This window comes from Scardinius erythrophthalmus, assembly GCF_964197995.2.
Source record: "Scardinius erythrophthalmus genome assembly, chromosome: 15".
In the NCBI taxonomy this organism is placed as follows: Eukaryota; Metazoa; Chordata; class Actinopteri; order Cypriniformes; family Leuciscidae; genus Scardinius; species Scardinius erythrophthalmus.
In genome coordinates, this window is record NC_138235.1 from 16,621,296 (window position 1) to 16,644,667 (window position 23,372).

General features: G+C 39.3%; 2 protein-coding genes across 3 annotated transcripts; one reads left to right on the plus strand and one right to left on the minus strand.

The window, feature by feature from the left end:
- Positions 1 to 3,768: 3,768 nt before the first annotated feature.
- On the plus strand, positions 3,769 to 13,311 carry exosc10 (exosome component 10). The gene is made up of 25 exons (XM_081386630.1): positions 3,769 to 4,085; positions 4,249 to 4,385; positions 4,573 to 4,696; positions 4,982 to 5,086; positions 5,208 to 5,361; positions 5,447 to 5,555; positions 5,665 to 5,740; positions 5,827 to 5,937; positions 6,013 to 6,156; positions 6,432 to 6,622; positions 6,744 to 6,900; positions 8,481 to 8,629; positions 8,713 to 8,763; positions 10,312 to 10,423; positions 10,561 to 10,608; positions 10,690 to 10,765; positions 10,851 to 10,963; positions 11,807 to 11,899; positions 11,976 to 12,044; positions 12,221 to 12,314; positions 12,391 to 12,464; positions 12,538 to 12,754; positions 12,834 to 12,895; positions 12,984 to 13,054; positions 13,133 to 13,311. The coding sequence occupies exons 1-25, from the start codon at positions 3,963 to 3,965 to the stop codon at positions 13,161 to 13,163; spliced, it is 2,691 nt and encodes an 896-aa protein (XP_081242756.1). The 5' UTR covers positions 3,769 to 3,962; the 3' UTR covers positions 13,164 to 13,311.
- A 232-nt stretch (positions 13,312 to 13,543) lies between these two features.
- On the minus strand, positions 13,544 to 21,950 carry sla2b (Src like adaptor 2b). 2 transcript variants are annotated; one of them, XM_081386632.1, is made up of 8 exons: positions 21,579 to 21,950; positions 19,807 to 19,943; positions 18,006 to 18,105; positions 17,833 to 17,919; positions 17,404 to 17,507; positions 16,938 to 17,087; positions 15,911 to 16,040; positions 13,544 to 15,491 (listed from the first exon to the last, which is right to left on the minus strand). In XM_081386632.1, the coding sequence occupies exons 2-8, from the start codon at positions 19,895 to 19,897 to the stop codon at positions 15,359 to 15,361; spliced, it is 795 nt and encodes a 264-aa protein (XP_081242758.1). In that variant the 5' UTR covers positions 19,898 to 19,943; positions 21,579 to 21,950; the 3' UTR covers positions 13,544 to 15,358. The 2 variants fall into 2 exon arrangements, with proteins under 2 accessions (XP_081242758.1, XP_081242757.1); XM_081386631.1 differs by having other exon boundaries at positions 15,911 to 16,043; positions 21,579 to 21,813.
- Between the last annotated feature and the right edge of the window lie 1,422 nt (positions 21,951 to 23,372).

A 23,372-nucleotide genomic window follows, 5' to 3' on the forward strand; every position in this document is an offset into this window, starting at 1 on the left:
CACACGTCTTGTTTTTGTTACACATTGCTGTCCTGTAATCTAACGAATAGCTGGGGATTCACCGCGCCTTAAAATGAGTCCATATGAGATGCATAGACAAGTAGAGAGAGGCACTTCAAGAGAGTCCACACACTCCACCAAAGACAAGAGTTTAACCAAACTATAATCTAACGGTTAGATTCTAACCAAACAGACATGCAACGTGTTGGACAGGAGATTTCAAGATACTAAAAATAATGAATATTTAGTAGATAAATAAAATGTTATGTTCTTGTGGATGGATTATTTTGATTTGATTAAGATAGATAGATAGATAGATAGATAGATAGATAGATAGATAGATAGATAGATAGATAGATAGATAGATAGATAGATAGATAGATAGAGATACAGTAGATGGATGGATGAATAGATGGATGGAGATACAGTAGATGGATGGATGGATGGATGGATGGATGGATGGAGATACAGTGGATGGATGGATGAATGGATGTATGGAGATACAGTGGATGGATGGAGATACAGTAGATGGATGGATGAATGGATAGATGGATGGATGGAGATACTATAGATACATGGATGGATATAGATAGATAGATAGATAGATAGATAGATAGATAGATAGATAGATAGATAGATAGATAGATAGATAGCAGGGGCGATTCTAGGATTTTCATTTTAGGGGGGCTCAGCCCCCAATGAGGGTATGATGTAAAAAAAAAAAAAAAAAAAAGAAAGTTAGTTTATGGTCTAATGCTCATTATTAAGTAGTTTCATTCATTCATCCAGTAACATGCATATATGGCACGGTTTTATAATCACTGAGGTACCGAATGTGAGGTATTTAGGGGGGTTCGGGGGCATGCTCCCCCGAGAAAATTTTGATTTCTCTGATCTACATATGTGCATTTTAAGATGTTTTGAAGGCCAAAAAAATTGGATAACAATAGCTTTAAAACCATGTGCGGGCAGCTGTTTATTTTTCACACCTCATCAGCATCACACTCTTTTTCTCTTTGTTTTTATCTTGCTCTGTCTCTTCCCCTCCTAAAGCTGAGCTTTGACTGATATAGGCTTTTCATTTTTGTCTGTCAGTGAAGTAAACATAGGGTCAACTGATAGGTTGATTTATGAATCATTTTCTTAGACAAAGCTACCAGGAAAGCTGTAACTAAGTTTATTAAATTCATTCACAATATGTACACATTCATTATTGATCTAGGCCTCATACATGGCCGTAGACAGGGCTTTATAATCAAAGAGGTCATAAATTTGAAGTTGTTATGGGGTTAAACATTTTTATTTCTCTGATATGTGCATTTCAAGACGTTTGAAGGCCAAAAAAAGGATAAGAAATACCTGCTCTCTCCTCATCTCCATCACTTCGTCATCTCTGTCTTTTTCTCTCAGTCTCCTGATCTTGCCCTGTCTCTTCCCCTCCTAAAGCTGAACTTTTTTAATTTACTGAAGGCTACAAATTGTATTATATTAATTCTCAACATGTACACGTGCATTATTAATCTTGTGCCTATGAAAACGGCTTTGTTAATGTTTCTTGTCCCCTCACAATGACATAATTACACGTTATAGGCCTATTTTCAGCTCAAAATGGCGAAATTAGACAAAAGTTTATTAGTTTTCTAATTATTTTTGTCATTCGTTTAACATTTATGACCTAAAAAACTGTCAAATATAAAATGTTTAGTTTAGCTATTATATCTTCTTAACTCGCACTTGACCGTAAACTGAAGCCTCACGAGCGTCGTGCTACTAAAATTCCATGTAAAATTCGCGCTCAGCAGCTTCTGTGAACATAAAGCCCGCCTACTTTGATTTGATTGGTCATCTCAAATATTCTGACATTGACGAGAAGTGAAAGACCAATGAGGCTCAGATGAACAAACACACACACACACACACACACACACACACGCCTCTGTTTCTGACCTGCGCTCTGCTTGGCGCTGCTGCGGATTGAAGATGAAGAACATTATTTAACCTTGTCAAAGACGAACAAAATTTTTAGAATAACAACATTTCTTACTCCAAGTTTTAGGGGTGCTGAGCTCCTTCTTAGGGGTGCTGAAGCACCCCTAAAAAGGGGCTAGCCTCGCCCATGAATATAGATAGATAGATAGATGGAGATACGGTAGATGGATGGATGGATGGATGGATGGACGGAGATACAGTGGATGGATGGATATAGAACAGATATGCTATATCGAGTTTAATAGATTAATATGTTATTAAACATATTTAGAACGATCAAATAATATTTCTAAAATACACAAATAATAGTAGCTTAAATTTTCACCTAATGCTATTAATGAAAGTCGCTGTAGCCTGATAGATCGGCCTATGCAAAAATATCACGTAGGCCGGGCAGTATTTCAGATACATGTATTTAAAATACGTATCTGAAATACAAAATACTATTTTGTATTTTGTATTTTAAAGCCTTTGGAAAAAATCAAATGTAATTTGTATTTAAATACATTTAAGATGAGTATTTTTGTATTTTCAAAATACATAAAATACTTTTTGCCAGTCAACCTCTTTATCAGGGTATTGATTTTGTGCATCAACTAGTTCAGACATTCACTAGCTGGATCAGCGATTTTTTTTCTTCTTTTTTATAAGGTGAGAATGTCATGATCAATTCTACTTGTTGATTAAAGGTAAAATAGTGCATTATTCACTTTAGTTAACATGAAATAATAAAAAAAAAGAATAGTTGATTTTTATCATGTGTTTAAAGCATTAGGCTACTGCATGTTAGGGCTGGGTGATATGACACTACATATCATAGCATTGATATAAAGTGTGAATTGATGGAACTTTTTCGAAATCGTTTACATAGATGGGCCTATTTGTGGGGTAAGCAAATATATCCGTGCAGCTTTTAGGAATTATTGGAACGTTGGAGTGGAAAAAGAAGCACTGATGAATGATACTCCACAAAAAATCTTCAGCTTTTAGTTTTATTGCACATAAAAAATAGTAATCAAAAAGGGGTAAATAGTGGCAAATGAATCTAAATTAATTCTAATAAATTTAAGATACACTTTCTAATTTAATAAACTTATAGAAAATAAATAAACTTTACATACATTGCACTTCCTGCAAAAAAAGTTTGAAATTCAGTTTATGCTGTGGAATCAAAACTGATATTGAGAATTGTGAAACTATGATATTGTTACTGTGAAGTAAAATTGAGATTTTGGTCATATCGCCCATCCATATTCTTTGCTAGATAGCAAAAAAGGTTATACAGTATGAATTTTTTAATAGTGTTCACCACAAGTAGACTACATTGTAACCTGAAATAAGTATATAAATGGCTGCTATTATGTATAAGTTTATTTGTAATTGAAAGAAAGAAAGAAAGAAAGAAAGAAAGAAAGAAAGAAAGAAAGAAAGAAAGAAAGAAAGAAAGAAAGAAAGAAAGAAAGAAAGAAAGAAAGAAAGAAAGAAAGGGCAGAGATGAGGTTAGGAATGTAAAGTCAGTAGGCCTATGTAGTTTCTCCATTCACTGTGACCTATCCCTGCACTGGATCGATGGCAAATTTCACATGTATTTTGTGTATTTTCAAAATACAAAATAATGTGTTTGTATTTAAATACATTTTTCCACACAGTATTTTGTATTTGTATTTTAAATAAATTTCCATGTCTTTATGCCCATCTCTGCACGTAGGCTTTATTTGATTATCCACCGATTCAGAGTGCTCCGCTTTTTCATGTCAACATTTGCCCATGTCTTCAGTCGGATGCAGATGCAGATATAAAACTCAATAGTTTTTATTAGTCCTTTGAACGTTAGTTTGACTTTTTCCACGGCTAGTCACTGTAAGAGCTGCTAGTAACCAGAACTGTACTTCAGGTGGCGACATTGGCTGAAGTCGACACACACACACGGTTGGCATAGAAGAAGAGGTTTTCTCGCGATTTAATGTTTCAATATGGCTGCCTCCTCGAGCAGTGCTGCCACCGTTAATCAGACTGATCATTCTTCATTAGCCGAAGAACCAGAGGCAGAAACAGAGTTTTGTCCCGGATTCAAGGATGTCGATGCATTTGTCAAGGTCGGTTGGTCGTTTCAGGGCGTAAATCCCGCTGTAACTAACTGTAAACACAAGCGCAACGTGGAAAGAGTGGCCATGCGTGCATACGCAGTAACGCTTGGGTGTTATATTTTCGAAATGTGAAGTTGCAGTGAATCTATTGGAGTGTTGTTTGTTTCCCCAGCATGGCCTGGGAGCGGTGGTGTCTTCCACGAAGGCGTCCGCAGCTCTTCCCGCAGCCGGAGATGAGTTTGACCTGTACCGAAGCTTCCCCGCCTTCCAGCACTTCTGCGCCTCACAGGGGGACCGACTCTTACACTGGTACAACACCCCACTCAACACTGGCCCAGTGGACACTCACGGTCCTATATATATATTAGGAATAAGATCTCGTGGGTGTCTGAAGCGAGATCAGCTCTAATACAACATTAGCATCTGTTGGACCTCAACAGAACTGAGGGGTGGCTGAATGTCATTTTGTACTGATATCTGTGTGTTTCTCTGACAGTATGAGCAGGATCATGCAGCATCATGGCTGTAGATCTCACATGAGAGACAGGAACAAACTGACTGGACAGGAGGACAGGTTTGACCTGGTGGTGGACTCGAATGATGCCATCCTTGAGAAAGTGGTACGAGTGTTACTCTAACAACAGCTTTAAGATCCAAGCTTCTGGTGTTATTGTTTCTGTCCATATAGGTCTATAACCCTAACCCGTTCACACCAAGAACAATAACCATAACAATCCTTTGAGAATCATGACACATGACAACAACACACACCACACAGAGGAATCACTTTCAGAACGTGTTTTTTTCCAGCTGATAAACAACAGAACATTGACAACCAATCAGAATCTATCCTCCTTTACTGCTTTTCATAGGCTATATCTGTTTGATTTGTGACTTGTGTTCAGGGTATTCTCCTGGACGAGGCCTCTGGTGTGAGTCGCTCCCAGCAGCCGGTGATGCCCACCGGATATCAGCCGCCCAAGATCGTCGTGTCCAGCTGGAATCGCAAGGTTACTTTCTCAGCGCGTCATCCTCCTTTTGACCTGGCAACATTTCTGATCAGGAGTCGTTATTTGAGGACGTGTAGAGGGGCAGGTTCAGGCATGACGGCGGCTTTTCTTCTCTTTCCAGGGAGGAGAACGCAACACCGAGACCTTTCGCCTTCTGCATGCTAAAAACATCCAGCGGCCGCAACTCAAGTTCAAGGACAAAGTGGATAACAGCAACACTCCTTTCGTCTCTAAAATCTTCATCAAACCCAATGCGGAGAAACCTCTGCCATCATGTGAGTGTGTTAAAAAATACTTTTTTTTTTAAATGTAAATTTCTCTGCCTTTGCGGCCAGCAATGTAACCAAATGTGTGATTTAGATTTTGCCGACAAACACATTCGTAAGGAGAGACCGGAGGATTTAGATGTTCCTGCTGCGCTGGCGGATTTTATCCATCAGCAGAGAACGAAAGAGCATGTGGACGACATGTAAGAGACGTTTCTGTCATTTATCCGCTGTAAAGCCATCTAGTGTGTTTATGTTAGTCATTTGCCATCAGTGTTTAATGCTGGTCTTGTTGTAAATGCTGTTTTCCAGGTTTTCTCACCCCTACCAGTATGAATTGGACCATCTGGTCATGCCAGAGAGTCTGAAGTGTAAACCTGATGCCCAGGTCAATGTCGTCTTCATCATCTGTGTTCTTCTCAGGAACTGTGACTGTTTTCATTTGGATTTAACATCAGTTATTGTGTTTTTTAGATGTATACACCTATTGCTGAGTCCGCTTGTCAGTTCATCAATACTTTAGAGGATCTTGTTGCTATGAATGAGAAGTTGGCCAAGATGTCGGAGTTCGCTGTGGACCTGGAGGTATGAGCGTGTTCAGTTTTTATGATGCTTGCTGATCACGGAAGTTTTTAATTCACACCAGTTCTCCGTCTACAGCATCATTCCTACAGAAGCTTTTTGGGAATCACGTGTTTGATGCAGATATCGACGCGGGAGGAGGACTTCATCATAGACACGCTGGAGCTGCGCAGTGAAATGTACATCCTAAACGAGACTTTCACCGACCCCACCATTGTGAAGGTGATGCTTTTCTAATAAAGTCTCCCACTTAGATTGTATGTGTTTCTGCAAGGTGTAAATTAATAGTTGGCAGTTGCTTGTCATGAAGTTTGCATACTCATATCTTAAATTCAGCATGAAACATAGCTGTGAGAATCTGTTCTTCCCTATTGTGACGTGCATCTGCATGAAACTGAACATTCAGCATCCGGTTGGATAAAACGTCAAGTTCTGCATGTTCAGTGCCATGTGTTTATGTCTTCATATTGTTGATGTTGCACGTGGCGCTCTTGCAGGTGTTTCACGGCGCTGACTCTGACATTGAGTGGCTACAGAAGGACTTCAGTCTCTATGTGGTCAACATGTTTGACACCCATCATGCCGCGCGTTGCCTAAACCTCGGCCGAAACTCCCTTGACCATCTCCTGAAAGTCTACTGCAACGTGAACTCTGATAAACGCTACCAGCTGGCAGACTGGAGGATACGGTAATACATTCTGTACATTAATACAACTCTCCTTTATTATTGAGCCAAACTCATTATGTAGGGCAGCATTAACTCAGTGTTTCTGCTGTGGTCATTCATATGGTGTGTGTTGTGTCTGTAGACCGTTGCCAGATGAGATGATGAAGTACGCTCAGGCTGACACACACTACCTGCTGTACGTGTATGATCGAGTCCGAGCTGACCTGTATGATATGGGCAACGGGCAGCCTGCCCTCATTCAGCAGGTCTGGGCGAAAAGCAGAGACCTCTCACTCAAGGTGTGGGCGAATTTCTTCATAGCAAACACTCTAAACACTTCCTTTCATATTTTCTGTGCATTTGATCACTTTTTGTGTATTTGATTAAGATGGAGATACAGTAGATGGATAGATAGATGGAGATACAGTAGATGGATAGATAGAGAGATAGATAGATGGAGATACAGTAGATGGATGGACGGAGATACAGTAGATGGATGGATGGAGATACAGTAGATGGATGGATGGAGATACAGTAGATGGATGGATGGAGATACAGTAGATGGATGGATGGAGATACAGTAGATGGATGGATGGAGATACAGTGGGTGGGTGGATGGATGGAGATACAGTGGGTGGATGGATGGATGATGGATATAAGGTGGATGGATGGATGGAGATACAGTGGGTGGGTGGATGGATGGATGGATGGATGGATGGATATACAGTGGATGGATGGATGGAGATACAGTGGGTGGATGGATGGATGGATGGATGGATGGAGATACAGTAGATGGATGGATGGAGATACAGTGGGTGGATGGATGGATGGAGATACAGTAGATGGATGGATGGATGGATGGATGGAGATACAGTAGGTGGATGGATGGAGATACAGTAGTTTGATGGATGGAGATACAGTAGTTTGATGGATGGAGATACAGTAGTTTGATGGATGGAGATACATAGATGGAGATACAGTAGATGGATGGATGGATGGAGATACAGTAGGTGGATGGATGGAGATACAGTGGGTGGGTGGATGGATGGATGGATGGATGGAGATACAGTGGATGGATGGATGGAGATACAGTGGGTGGATGGATGGATGGATGGATGGATGGAGATACAGTAGATGGATGGATGGAGATACAGTGGGTGGATGGATGGATGGAGATACAGTAGATGGATGGATGGATGGAGATACAGTAGGTGGATGGATGGAGATACAGTAGATGGATGGATGGATAGAGATACAGTAGATGGATGGATGGAGATACAGTAGATGGATGGATGGATGGAGATACAGTAGATGGATGGATGGATGGAGATACAGTAGATGGATGGATGGCTGGATTGATGGAGATACAGTGGGTGGATGGATGGATGGATGGATGGATGGAGATACAATAGATGGATGGATGGATGGAGATACAGTAGATGGATGGATGGATGGAGATACAGTAGATGGATGGATGGAGATACAGTAGATGGATGGATGGAGATACAGTAGATGGATGGATGGATAGAGATACAGTAGATGGATGGATGGAGATACAGTAGATGGATGGATGGATAGAGATACAGTAGATGGATGGATGGAGATACAGTGGGTGGATGGATGGAGAAACAGTAGATGGATGGATGGATGGAGATACAGTAGATGGATGGATGGATAGAGATACAGTAGATGGATGGATGGAGATACAGTGGGTGGATGGATGGAGAAACAGTAGATGGATGGATGGAGATACAGTAGATGGATGGATGGATGGATGGATGGATGGAGATACAGTGGGTGGATGGATGGAATCAATTCAAAAAAGTTCAAAATAGTGATTCGTTGTTTGACGTGAATATTTTCAATACTTTCTCTTTAGAAATACGTGAAGCCTATCTTTACGGAGGACTCGTACATGGAGCTGTACCGCAAGCAGAAGAAGAGCTTCAACACGCAGCAGCTGGCAGCGTTCAGACTGCTGTACGCCTGGAGAGACAAACTGGCACGACAGGAAGACGAGAGCACCGGGTGACGCCCCCGACCGTCTCCACGAATGCGTCTGTTGACTGATTAATAGTTACTGTGATCATGAACATGTTGTTTCTCCACAGGTATATCTTACCAAACCACATGATGATGAAGATCGCAGAGGAGCTTCCAAAGTAAGTTTTAAAGGGCCCTAAAGTTCATTTGTTTTAATTTTCTCTCCATAAGGTGCACTGTTCTTCAAGGTTTCTTGCTCAGAAAACAGTCATACTTTAAGGCCTGTTCACACCAATGACTAAAACAATTAAGATGTAGTTCTAAAAATCATTGTAAATATAAAATAATTCACACAACAACTATAAAGATGGCGATAATTTACTGTGTAACATGTAATTTCATGGAATTTTGTCAAATTTGATGAAGAAATAAAAAGCAGGTCAGGACACCTAAATTAAGTCACGAAATAAGAGTAGTCTGTGAATATTAAACTGCATGGAGACTGTTTCATTATGAATCATGGATGTTCTGCGTGTGTCTGTGAATGGTATAAATGAATGGTATTTTTCACACACAAACACTGAAGCAAGTGTGACGTTCGCAGTGTTTTCAGCCTCTGAATGCATGAACTTCAGCTCCAGAGCCACTCTGAGAGTCACTTCATCAGCAGTTTACAGTTTCAGTTGAGAAAATCTATCATCATATCTTAAACGCACAGAAACTCAAAGATCTTCAAAGCCGTCAAAATAAAAGTTGTTTAACTTGAAGAAATTGACAAATATATTACTGTTGCACTGTAGAATTTAGCTACATCTCAATGTAATAATAACACGAACACCAATAATAAATTATTAAAACTTTATCTTTAAGGAATAATCAAATTTTTCTTCCATGTTTTAATTTTAACTGTAAAGTTTGTGAAGCACTTTGACAATTTTTTTAATTTCATATCATTAAAAGCTAATTTGAAGTAGATTTATACCTTAATTTGATAGCTAGAAAAATCAAAATACACCACAGAATTTGAAACATAATCCAGAAAAATTCGAATGGTACTGATTTCATAGGACCCTAATATAACTGTATTAACTGTCCCTAATATAGTAACCGTTATAGTTATCATTCTTGGTGTGAACTGGCCTTTAATGAGCATTTTCAACCATCTTACTGACTCTTAGAATCACTAGTGACAGTAAAGAAAATAATCTTGAAAAAAGGTAGCATGCACAACCGTTTTCAACATTGATAATAATGTTTCTTGCAGCAAATCATCATATCAGAATGATTTCTGAAGGATCATGTGACACTGAAGACTGGAGTAATGATGCTGAAAATTCAGCTTTGCATCACAGGAATAAATTACATTTTACAATATTTTCACATAGAAAACAGTTATTTTAACCGAACAGTAGTGTATGTAAATGTCCTCTGTTATGATTGGCTAACCTCCAGCAGTGTCATAATTTGCAGGCATTTGCTAATGATCGTTTTTCAAATGGTTGTTTTTCAGATGTTATGTAGACATGGGTGTTGAGTGACGTCACAACCATGGTGATTTCTGAACAAGCTGTTTAGTTTCAATAAATGGAGTGGACTAGTGTATTTGAATCCTGTTTTTTTTCCCCTATGATATATCCTTTAAATATTTAATTCTATTGTAAGCTGTAAGGCGGCTGCTCTCTCTCTCTCAGAGGAAACTGTATAAACGGATGTGTTTTCCCCTACAGGGAGCCTCAGGGCATCATCGCTTGCTGTAACCCCACTCCACCACTAGTGCGCCAGCAGATCAATGAGCTTCATCAGCTGGTCAAAGAAGCTCGAGAGATTCCTTTACTCAAGGTGTGCGCTCATACACAGTTACACACACCACTTAACTGATTGACTATCACTAATGTGATGTATAAATGTATTAGTCCTATAATTTGCAATATCAATATGAAACCATGACTACTACTAATAATGTTGTCTCTCTTCAGGCAGAGGTACCTTCTATAAAGAAGAAATCAACGACCCCTAAAAGAAAGGTAGGTGTGTGTGTGTGTGAGAGAAACTAACTGCCATATAAGAAGCTGTATTATTGAGTAGCTCTTGCTGTCGTCTTCTAGCCACAGTTGACTTTATTCGGACCGCATGACACCTCCCGCTCGTCTGAAAGCGATTTCCTGGACCTCTCTTCCTTTGGTAGGTCTAGATATTATCCATACCTTAATTTGCCTTTCTATTTAGACATGAAAATCGCTAAATTGTTTTCTCCATGTGTCTTTAGAAACCCCAACCAAACCAGGAGTGTTGTTTTCAGAAGAGGAGAATGAAAGCGTGGACCGAGAGGGACAATCCTCGCATGGGCTGATGGCTTCAGCAAAAATCCGACTGTTTGCGGTAGGACATTTGAAAAGAAAAGTGTCGTTTTGCATGTTTGGGTGTGCTGACGACAGAGAGGCAGTGTGGTTAAAGGCCCCTATATATTTCATGCGAAATTAAAGAATGAGCCGCTGTGACGTCATTTCGAACAAAATCAGGCGAAAATGAGGTTCGTTTGGTGTTCATTTCAGGAGTTCGAACCCGCTTGCCAAAACTAACTTTCTAAAAAAATGGCTGGTAAAGGCTCTTCGAACTCCCATTGGTCCGTGGCGATTACATAATAGTTTGGTGTGAGACTGAGGCTCCGCCTTTTACGTGGAAGGAGGTCAGACGTCCGTGAGTGAAAACGTGAACACACTGGAGAGCCGCTTTATAGTAGAAAATGTAGTTGTAATGGTAATTGACAGACACTGGCACTGTTTTTCATGTGTAATACCATAAAGCTGCTTGCTTTACAGCAATCTATTGTATTAATAAAAGTGACGTGACACGAGTGCTGAATTGCCGAGCTTGTGCAAACATCCACATCGCTATGATCAGATGCTTTCTTAACTGCGGTTTTCTCAACGCTGTTATGTGCATTTTGTGATTGTGAGGAAAGTGTGCAGTACATATTCATCAGCGTTGAGATGTTTTCAAACAGTATATCACTGCAAAGGTATTTCAAACTTCTTTACCTCTAAATGAAGAAAGAAAAAGAACTTCGCTGTGAGTATATCGGGGCCTTAACAGGATCGGTTATAGTGTCAAGCAGAAGTTAGGAGTTAAATTTGTTAAAACATGTTGTAGTTGTAATGCTCTTAGTATTGATTTGGGAGTGTTTGTGAGAGTTGAGGATGTTCTTTGTCATGTGTTTTTGAGGATGACGAGGAGGAAGCAGCTCCTGCTCATCTGACAGTGGCACAGCAGAAAGCGCACAGCATCATGGACTCGTTTGACAACCCCTTCCGAATGGTACAATACTTCAGTCTAGCTGATGGGTTTTGTCTAAAGTATGTACTTGCACTGATATTTCAATGCTTGTTTTCAGTATTTACCATCAAAGGACATTCACATATCAACGAATGCCAAATATGACCCGTCTTCAAAGATTTATGAGGTATAGTTTCTTTCTTTTCTTTTTTTCTTGGTGTTGTAGTGTATTTGATATATATGGTTTAGTTTGGATTCAGGGAGTCTCAGATATTCCAAATTGATTCTAGATGCAGTGAAGGAGCTCTGGTTGTGTTGACTACTGACTTCTATTGACTATTTTCATTGTTCTGTTGAAAACAGATTCATAACCGGTGGAAATTACAGAGTATTGAGCAGCAGCAGAAGGAGGCTCAGGCCAAGCAGCAAGCTAGAGAACAGGCCAAGAAAGCTCAAGGTACAAACAACACAAGAAACTCTGTGAAGTGTAAAGCGATTCTATATGTGCGTGATTGCTTGTGTTTGTCTTTCAGAGGAACGAAAGAAAGTCAAAGTGAGCTACCAGGAGTCGCTGAAAAAGGTTCACACCGTCAGGCAGCAAGTAATGGTGAGGAAGCTTCGGCTCGCAAATTTGACAAGCGGCTTCTTGTTGGTTTTACACTAACATCTTGTGTTTTTAGGAAGCAAAGCAGGCTGGACAGAAGAGAGAGAGAGCTGCCAGTGACGTTGCTGAAGATAGTCCTAAAGACTCGAAGACTGAAAGCGAGACGTCAGTGGCCGATCAGTCCGCAAAACCTGCGCAGAAAAAACAGAAGCAGAAAATCGTTCAAGAGCCTGAAGTTCCTCAAGAGTTTCAACCTTATGACTACAGCCAGTCAAATTTCAAAATGTTCGACGGTAAGAGTTTCTGTCATTTATTTTTCCTGTTGGTGTCCTCAGTGTATTGTCTTCATTTGTTTGTGTTTTAAACGCACAGGTAAATTGAAAGAGAGTTCACAGTTCGATCCGAACGGACAAGCGCGTGGACCCAAGCAGAAGGTTTGGAGTCTGCAAGCTTTCACCTTTCCACAATTCTCTCAGCTTTGCATGATCTCTGATCTAATCTTTAACCAATTTTGATTCTCAGAAAAAAAAAGGACAGAAGAAAAACACTGGGGGAGGAAGGAGCATGTCTTACTTACCCGCCAAATCTGACAGGTACTGTGACGCTCTCACTGTAACGGTCATCGCTGGATTAAAAAGGCATTTATATGTCATGTTTGTTTCTGTTTGCAGAGGGTTTCGCCACAACTGGCCCAAGAGATAGGAGTCTTCAACTGATGAAGTACAAGCCACCCCTTTTTAAAAGCGTCCTACATGTTCTGCAGACTGAATTTGTCCTGACAGTGCTTGTATACTTATTTTGTGTAATTTGATCCGTTCTCCTTCATTAAAATGAGATTTTAAAACAGTTATGAAGGTCGTCTTAGATGCTTCGTGTTTCTTCTGGAGTCTTTGGAATAGTTTTTTATTTTAGTACATGAATTAGGAGTGCCAAAAGTTATTTAATTATATCAAATAAAGGATTGTTGTGTAGTTGCTTTTAGTGGCTGTATGTAAATGTGTTAGATTAGCTGTTAATCACATCACTTATGATCCACTGATGTGACAACCACAGTGTCAATACTTTTATAACGGAAAGCCTTTGAGTGTGTGCTTGCTTTTATTTGGGTAACACTTTATTTTACAGTGTCTTTGTCACATGTAGTCACTATATATAAATTATGCATAATCATATGCAACTAACCCTAAACCAAACCAAATCCTAACCCTATAGTGAGTACATGTAGTACTTAAATGTATAATTACAGTGTAACAAAAGCACCTTAAAATAAAATGTAACTTTTTTTGCTTAGGGAACAATTTTCCCTTGTTACATGTAATTACTATAGTAATAACCTTACACACAACTAACCCTATAGTAAGTGCATGTAGTTAATATTGCGCCGTATGTATAACTGCACTGCAACAAGGACGTTTTTATAATTAAAAATCATGTGTATCACTTTCTTTATAATAAACTGCTTGGTTTGATATCTCCTACACAATATTCACAACTCTTATGGCCACTGTACATATTAATTTAGTGCCAATACACACTACCTCCTCTAGGTGGCACTGCAGTGTAATTGAGCTCTACCTGTCTCATCATGCATGTGACCATGCCAAACATTCACGATCACATGTTGAGGAACATACAGCCTGTCAACGGCTGTTTCCCAAAAGCTTCAAGCCTAAGTTGATCATAGAGACCATTGGTGGCAATAGTTCTACTATCTACTCAAGCCTACGATGCTTTTGGGAAACGCAGCCAAGGTTGTTATGTAAAATGGAAATCTTTATGTGAACACATAAATGCTTCTGTCGTCAGTGATGTGAAGGAGAAACTGGTTTGATGTAACGGATAAAAAGATGACAAATTAATTTCTAAAGATTGTTCTCTGAAGTGTTCTGTAACATTTCTAGAGAACTTATTTGGTATAAATATTCCGCTGCAGACCGCACGCACAAACCTTCACTTCCTGCTGCTCGACTGCGGTTCTCTATTGAACAATAGGTGCAAACACTGACAGGAAACACCTCATTCAAGATGCTCGATAAACAGATTTTCTCTTTTGAGTTTATTTAAAAGAGCATAACTGATGTTAAGTCCATTAAAGGGATAGTTCAGCAAGAAATTAAAATGGTCATCATTTACTCACCCTCGTTCAAAAGCTGTATGCCTTTCTTTTTTTGTAGACGTTTTTTATAAATATCAAGAAAGTCAATAGGAACCAAAACTTTTCTTTAAAATATATATTTCAGAAGAAAGACATGATGGTAAATCATGGCATTTTTGGGGTGAACTATCCCTTTAAGGAACTGTATATATTTACAAAGTTTCACAACATTCATGCCATTTGGGATTTTCGACAAAAAGCGATATCGCAGTGTCTTTGGTATCACGGATAAAGCTTCTCTGGAGTTCTTGTTACGCATCTCGCCATTCTGTGATTGCGATGATATTTGTAACAAATGCAAGTGGATGATAACGTTCCAGAAAGTGTGAGAGGCGTGGAAATGGATGCATACGCCACCCAGCTGTGTTCCCCCTCCCACACACACACTCCTCTCGTTCTTTCCTTCAGTCATGTTCTCTTTCATGTCCGCCAGGAACGATTGCACACAGGAAACTCTGACGGCTTTGTCTCCAGCATCACCCACTCTGGAAGAACAGCAATGAGTCAGTGCGCTTCATCGGCCGGGAGCTTCACCCGACGCCGCTTTCGCGCTTAAACAATTTTTACGCATCTCTTCAAAGAAATACACGAATGAAAACAGACGCTTAGATGCATTTTTGGGGTTATTTTTCGTTTCTGGGTCAGTTTCTTTATGTATGAAAGTGTGTCATCCCAGATCCCAGCATCAAGAATCCAAAGTCATTCAAACACTCGTCCTCAAAGTCTCACTGCGATCGTCCTGTCATGTTTCCCAGAGCTGACAGCAGTCCTCGCATTCCTCCGTCATGTAGAGGTACGAGTTGATGGCCTCCTTCAGTCCTTCGCTCACCAGAGAGTCCTCCGCACCCTCTTTACTCTGCCCGAAGATCATGGAGCTGTGAAGAGAGCTCGATTACACACTGCTCTACTAGGTTTTCATGGCTCATTGTGAAGCCCTTAAAGGGATAGTTCACTTCAAAATGAAAACTCTGTCATCATTTACTCTCCCTCAAGTTGTTTCAAACCTGTACGAGTTTCTTTCTTCTGCTGAACACAAAGGAAGATATTTTGAAGAATGTCAAAATCCAAACAGTTTTTGGACCCCATTGACTTCCATAGTATTTTTCTCCTATTATGGAAGTCAATAGGCTACATCAACTGTCTGGTCACCAACATTCTTCAAAATATCTTCCTTTGTGTTCAACAGAAGAAAGAGACTCATACAGGTTTGAAACAACTTGAGGGAGAGTAAATGGTGACAGAATTATCATTTTGAAGTGAACTATTCCGACTGGTTATGATGTGTTTGACTCACCTGTCCACATCTTTCCAGTTTATAGTGGGCCTCTTCATGGCAATCGGAGGGGGGCCGGTTACAACGGGAACATTGTTAGATCCAAGGATAAAGCACGGCTCCCCGAGAGTACAGCATAACCCGTCCGATACTTCTGAGGGACAGTTCACAGTTAAACTCAGGCCACAACACTTACACAAAAGTGGGTAGCACTTTATTTTACAGTCCTGTTCCCCATGTACATACTTATTATAGTATAACTGGGTAATAACTAGGTACTATATGAGTCTATATGATGTCTATAGAATGTCGTCAGAACTATTAGTGCATAACCAAGTCATGTATCAACCATAAAACCCAGCAATGCCACAGAATAATGAGTTAGGCCGTGTGTTCACCAAAGCGTTCTTAGCTTGCTGAATGTGAGATGTGTTCAGGGTTGCTAACACACCCAAAAAAAGGCTTAAACTAGCCCGACCCTTACGAAAATGAACCATGGTTGTTTTATAGTAAAAGCATAGTAACCATGTTTTTTTGGGAGACTGATTAAAATTTGAATAACTGCCACGGTTAAACTATGGTTAGTGTAGCAAAACCATGGTTATTTTGTGGTTCACATGGTTTAACCACAATAACCATGTTCTTTTGTTTGTTTTATTTTTGGTAAAAATATGGTTGGAGGTTTGGCGGTAAAAATTGCGTTCCAGAGGGTAACATTGAGTTATGGGGTGGGGGGGGGGGGGTCTCTTCAACCTGCGGCAACAGTGTAAAAGTAGCCCAATACCGCAAGAAACCTACAGACTTGTACGTTGTACAAGCAGAAATGTGACGGTTGGTCAGTGTTGTGTTTGTCCCGCCCCTCCTCCACTGTGATTGGACAGCTGAGTTAAAAGTGACAGTGATGAGCGCTGAACAATCTTCAACTCTCGCCGACTGGTACAAAAACGCAGTGCTTCTATTGAAAACAATCGGACACGTACGCTAGCCTTGGGAAAACCCACTTCGGTGGACACACGGCCTTAATGGCTGTATCTGTGAGTCCGCGTACCTGAATAGTGTGCGACCAGGTCCGCGAGGCTCCTGAAGGTGAGTCCGGGTGAGATGTAGACCCAGCCGTTCTCGAGGCTGCTGATACGGTAGTGTCCGACAGTAGAGCGATGCTGAGAGCCGTTCCTACGCACTGACAGAGAGTGGTGACCTGGGGAAAACAAACAAACAAACATGAGCAATTCGTACAAACTTAGATTGGACATTTTCTAAAGAAAAAATACACTTTATAAGGTACTATACGGTTATCCGAACCACACGTGACCACAACCGCTCTTGGTCGGTCGTAACCCCAGTGACGGGTAGGTTTAGGGGCGGGGTTGGGGTAGGTCATCACATGTGGTCCGGATAACCGTATAGTACCCTTTATAATACACTATGAGCAAAAATAAAATGTTTAGTTTTATCGTTGGGAAGGTGAAACTGACAGGATAGTATTAGCCAGCTAGCATTAGCGTGTTTTCTACCTGGGACGGTCTCGCTCTCTCTGATAAGGAAGGAGCCGGGCTGATTATGGGGGAGCATCAGAAGCTCCTCTGCTTTCTGTTTGCTGAGACCCGAAAACTGCCACCTACACGAACACACAGATGATTGATGAGTGTGAGGTCAAAATCAACAGAGCAGAAGGAAAAAGCAGTAGGTAGAATCTTTCGTCATGTGAGTAAGCGAGTGATAAGCAAGGTGATTGTGGGTACAGTGCGTCCCCAACATGAGACTCAGATCACACTGTATCCAGCTGTGCCCACTCCACACCCCACTCAAAGATAACCCCACTACAGCTGACATCATCACCACCGCCTCTCCCAGACCGCCTGACCATGGCGGTGATGACGTCATGAGGTATGCACTGCAGGAACACACAGACGGAGATGTTGACTTGTGTGAGTTCAGCTCACCTGTTGTACACTTTGGCAGTGTAGTTGCTGGGGATGTAGCTCTCGTTTCCTGTGGCTGACGAACTTACTTTCCACCACTCTCCTTCACTGTAACACACACATTACAGCGTCAGATTCTCGCACGGAGGATTGAGGCGCTTGTCTGTTATGAGGTTGTGCAACAGCACACTTACTCTGACAAAATGTTGAGCCTCTCTCCCACTCTGATGGCACAGTCTCCTGGACCTCTGGACGGATAGTCGTACAGGGACACCACCACGAATCTACCGGTGTCTGAACACACACACACCAAAACAACACCTTTAGGCCTGTTGCTGTGCTCATATTATAAGAGCACCTCCAAAAACACATGCTTACAAATGACCTAAAGTAAAAACCTGTTAAAGTTACCCTAATATTTATAGTGAAAAATTATAAATTGTTAAACATCGTATTATATGCAATCTTTCCTGGTTTTTGGAAGTAAATTACCATACAATTTCATTTAAATTGATTTTTCTTTTATACCAAAAATCATTAGGATATTAATTAAAGATCATGTTCCATGAAGATATTTTGTAAATTTCCTACTGTAAATATATAAAAAATATATATTTGTGTGAGTGAATGCAGCACAATCGCGAACATAAATGGACAACTTTAACGGCGATTTTCTCAATGTTTCGATTTTTTCCCCCCAAATAGTTGTATCTCGGCCAAATATTGTCCTATCCTAACAAATCTTACATCAATGGAAAGCTTATTTATTCAACTTTAAGAACTGATTTATAAATCTCAATAAAAAAAATTGTGACTGGTTTTGTGATCCAGGGTCACATATTTTGAATTAGTTATATATATATATTTTCTGGATTTCATTTTAAATTTAGTTGAAGCTTTAGCTATTTTTTTTTTGTTTTTGTTTTTTGTCTGTATAGTTTTAATTAAGTTTTAGTTCTTTTGTTTTGTTTTAGTTATTTACTTTTAGTTATTTTGGTACTTAAACTATAAATGAAAAAGAGAAATGTTGCTCTGGCAACTATCTAAAATAAAATAAGCAAAAATTGTTGAATTGTTAAATACTATTTTATTATGAGTAATGAAAATGTTTTTATGGTTTTAGTTTTAGCTAATGATAATAAACCTGTGTATCGCATTTGATTATATTTTATTTATATAGCATTGGTTTTTATTTTCATCATCAGTTATGTAGATTAGGGTGTTTTGTGCCACATTTTGTATTGTGTTCATCTATATACGCTTATTGGTCATGTTTTATGGACAGGACACTTATGATGAACTCTGATTAATCTTGCGGCTTTTTATTTGTTCACCTGTGCTATTATGGCAGTTATCAGTATGTACAAATCATATTTTGGTAGTTCAGATAGACTAATTTGTTAATATTACTTCGGTTAATGAAATATACAGCTGTTATCCTGTAATACCTGAACATTGTCAATATATTTTTTACCGTGAATTTTTTGCAACCTCAGCCCCCAGTTTATTACCATAACATTAACAAGATGTTTTTTTTTAAATACACAGTAAAAAGTGATCAGTTGACTTAATAATTTTAAGGCAACCTCACATTTTTAAGGTTTCCTCACTTTTTTAAAAGTAAATAAACTTTATGTAATTGAAAAAATTAAGTTATTTGAACTTAATTTCACATAACTTAATTTTTTCAATTACGCATAAAGGTTATTTACTTAATTTTAAGGCAATGGGTTTCCTCGCTTTTTTTTAAAGATGAGTCAACTCATCACTTTTTACTGTGTAGTCTATCATTGGTAACGCCGCGGGAAAATTTACACACTGAAAATCCTCAACTTACGAATGAGTGCTTGTAAAGCGCCACTGAAAGCTGCAGTTGCAGCATTTACCACAACCCCACATGTATATCTACACTGCTGTTCTACATGTAGTGTTGCCTTTCTGAGATCAGTGGGGCCTCATGCACATATGAAGTGTGTATTGCAGTGCTGAACTCACCCATGGTTAGCGGGTCAGCTCTTTCCTCCGTGTCCAAGAGAACAGCATGTGCGCTGGATCCGCGCCGGTCTTTACTGGGCCGACTGCCCATGCTCCTCTGGAGTGTTTAGGTGCACAATGCTGACAGGAACCAAAATCTAAGGACAGAAGAGCGAGATTTTTTTTTTAGCACTGAATGATTTGTATTGATTCTTGATATTCATAAAAAAGCATAAAAAACTAAAACGACACGCACGAATGAACCAACAAATCAGTTTAGTTCGACCATTGCTTTCTTATGTCATGCTCTGAATGTAAAGAGGAAGGATGTCGACAAACCACTTGTGTACTTTGATAAAAAAAAAAAAAACTTTCCATCAGCACTTTCACTATCACACACTTTTTTAACTTGGATTAAAAAAAAAATAAGGGTTGCCATTCTAAAAATAGATCTGGTGCAATGCTGAGAACATTCTACTTTTTTCTGTCACGCTCAGTTACATCACAACGGCACACGATGAATTTATTTATGCAAACTATGTGAAACATACAGCGAATCCAACAGATTAAAATGATTCAGAATGCAAATACCAGGTAAAATATCACAGTCTGAGGTAAAATCATAATATAACGTGACTCATTCTCTTAATATGACTTATGTTATGATAAAGCGACAGTAAAGTGCTGGGTACAATTTTCCACTGCGGTGTCCTTCACATGGTGTGAAGAAAGATCACTGTAAATCTTTTGAAGGAAAATGAATCGGATGATCTGATGATAAAAAACAAGCTCAAAAAGCTTTTTTTCCTCGGCTAAAATACCATCAACACATACATTTTCCAGTATTTCTACATCATTTAGTCTTATTACATGTTATTACATTGTAATAACCTTCTAGTTCAATTCCTGCTATTAATAATTTTAATGATTGCACAATGTCACTATGATTTCAACACCCTCATAGGGCTACTGTAGCATTAGTGATCTTTGAGGGCTATTCTTATTTATCATATTGTAATGCGGTGGCACTGGTCCCACATTACCGAGCAGATGGTCACCTGGTACCACAGATGGGTCTCACTAGGTCATCAGGGTCTCCAGGTCCAAATTACAGACCTCATACCCTGGGCACCGAAATAACACATGCGTAACTGATTACATGTGCTGCATACCAACACAGCCATCACACACAAACCAACCAACCGACAACTTAACGGCAGTGTCATATATATAAAAAAAAATTATATCATTAAAACATTATATCTCATAGGTATGGCGATAAAGATTTAGTTACAGATTAGAACACGGTTACTGACTTCCTGTTGTGGTAATGCAGACAACATTTAAGCCATTTAACATGACTTTAAGAGATCTCAAGTCTGAACTAGAAAGTATCAAACAACTTCAAAATGGCACACAAACCCGCACATTTCTTTGAAATGCCTTTGAAGCAAGGCGTCTGTGCAAGCGCACACTTTTTAAGATGATTCTGACTCATGATTCAAGATTTAAGATTATAACTTTAAAGTCTGAGCTTCTTGTGTTTACATTATGAACATAGACATTCTTTTAGACCAATCACAAAACACATTATTCTCATTACACATTATTATACACATTAAAAAAAAGTGTTAAAATGGCCAGACTTTCTCCCAACCAAAAACTATTTTATTTCTATGAATCTAAATTGACGTAAGGCGCTTTGGATAACCCTGCTAAATGAATAAAAGTTCATAGCGGTCAGCAAAAACAACTTTAAATAGACCAAAATGTGAGCATAGTTGCGTACTCACCTCATGTCTTCAAGATAGCTTTGGTGACAATCCTTCTTTTCGAGGAAACAGACCTCCTCACCTGCGAATGCAACAGGCCTGAAAACTGAGAACGCGGAGTTAGGAAACTATTTGGAGTGATTTTGGCACAGATCAGAGGCTAGTTGTCTTGTCTCAGTAGTTGAGCTCGGCTTCAGGTGAAGTGTTACTGTGTGATGCTGCTGTGGTCGTCTCTGTGTTTTAGCAAGCACACGGTGGAAGGCAGACTTATTTACTACACACTTGTAGTTTCCTGTGACGAACAGGTCTAACTGTCACTCCTTTGCTGACGCACAATGTCTGACAGTGAGAACAGACTAGAAGATGCTGGTTTGATCATGTTTAACCTTCACTAACACAACACAGATGTTGGTGGAGAGGAAGGTTTTGAATGTCATGATGTCATGGGCTAATTGACGCAACAATACAGATGCCGATGGAAGCGGCTTACGAAATTCTTAATAGGTTCAGAAATATTATGCACATATTAATTTCATTATTCCCAAATGCACCAAAGCCAATTTCCATAGCAATAACTGCCATGGAAACTAAATGATCAGTTTGGCTCCAGATCAGCATAGATGCAAAACAAGTCTTGCTACAAATTACTGCTCATTTACACATTTTAAACCCCAGCTGAAAAAAAAGAAAGAAAAGATAATTGATGCACAGTTTGCATTGGGATTCATAAGCCCAGTGTTGGATTTTAGCACGTTAACATATCATAGTTTAATTTAAACTGAACTTTCTATGAATTCTGAATATGTGCATTGCATCATCTGCACTCATGACCTGTTAAATTCAGCATCACTTCTTACTTAATGTTGAGTTTTTTATTATGCAGCTGAAGATGTTCAAACCCTAGTTCCCATGACAAATGGAGCGAGTTAATTAAAGTCGTAGTGGGATGTCATCCTACCTGGTTACAAAAAGTGGAGGAGAATCAGCAAATCTATATGGTAATTGAAAATGACAAACATAAAGGAAGTAAATCTCCTCTAGCTGAGTGATCATGTATATCAGATGGAAAGAAGACTCAGCATAGATGTTTTCGACTGATCCTTTCGGCTGTGGTCAAAATGTGTACTTGAAGTCCCTGAAGTGTGTATGCCACAGTTTCTATAAATAGCTTCCAAATGTGTCATCTCTGACCGCGTGCAATCAACAAAACCTGTCTTGCTAGTGATCGGAAACTTTCTCAGCTGAGATGACAGAAACAAAGTTGACTGAGATGGGTTGTGCATAGAAGTGCACATTGAGTGCTATTACTCAGTGCATAAAGTTGTGCTTTGAAGTGATTTGGGTCACATCATACTTTGTTTTTCCCTGAAGTCTAATTATAATGTTAGTCAAGGTTTTATTGCCCCAAAAACATTGTTTTCCCTGACCATTTTCTACACTCTCCCAGCTCCTTAAAGGTACCCCAAAATGTAAATTTTGTACTTTGTTGAACTTAACCTCAGGTTGTTTCAAACTTTCTTTCTTATGAAGAACACACTAGAAAATATATTCACTTTTCCAAAACTCTTCACATAGTGATTGCAACAGCAGTCAACGTGGCCTATGGATCACTTGCATTCAATGACTACTACTTTCAAAATACATGAATTCTCTTCAAACTTAAACACAAACACTACTAAAGCTCTATGTACCTAAAGGTCAATTTGCATGTTAAAAAAAAAATTTGAAAAAAAAAAAAGTTTAACTTAACCTCAGAATGTATAAAGTGGGTCAAATTGACCCGGCATGCTGTGAATTTTGAAACATATTATCAAT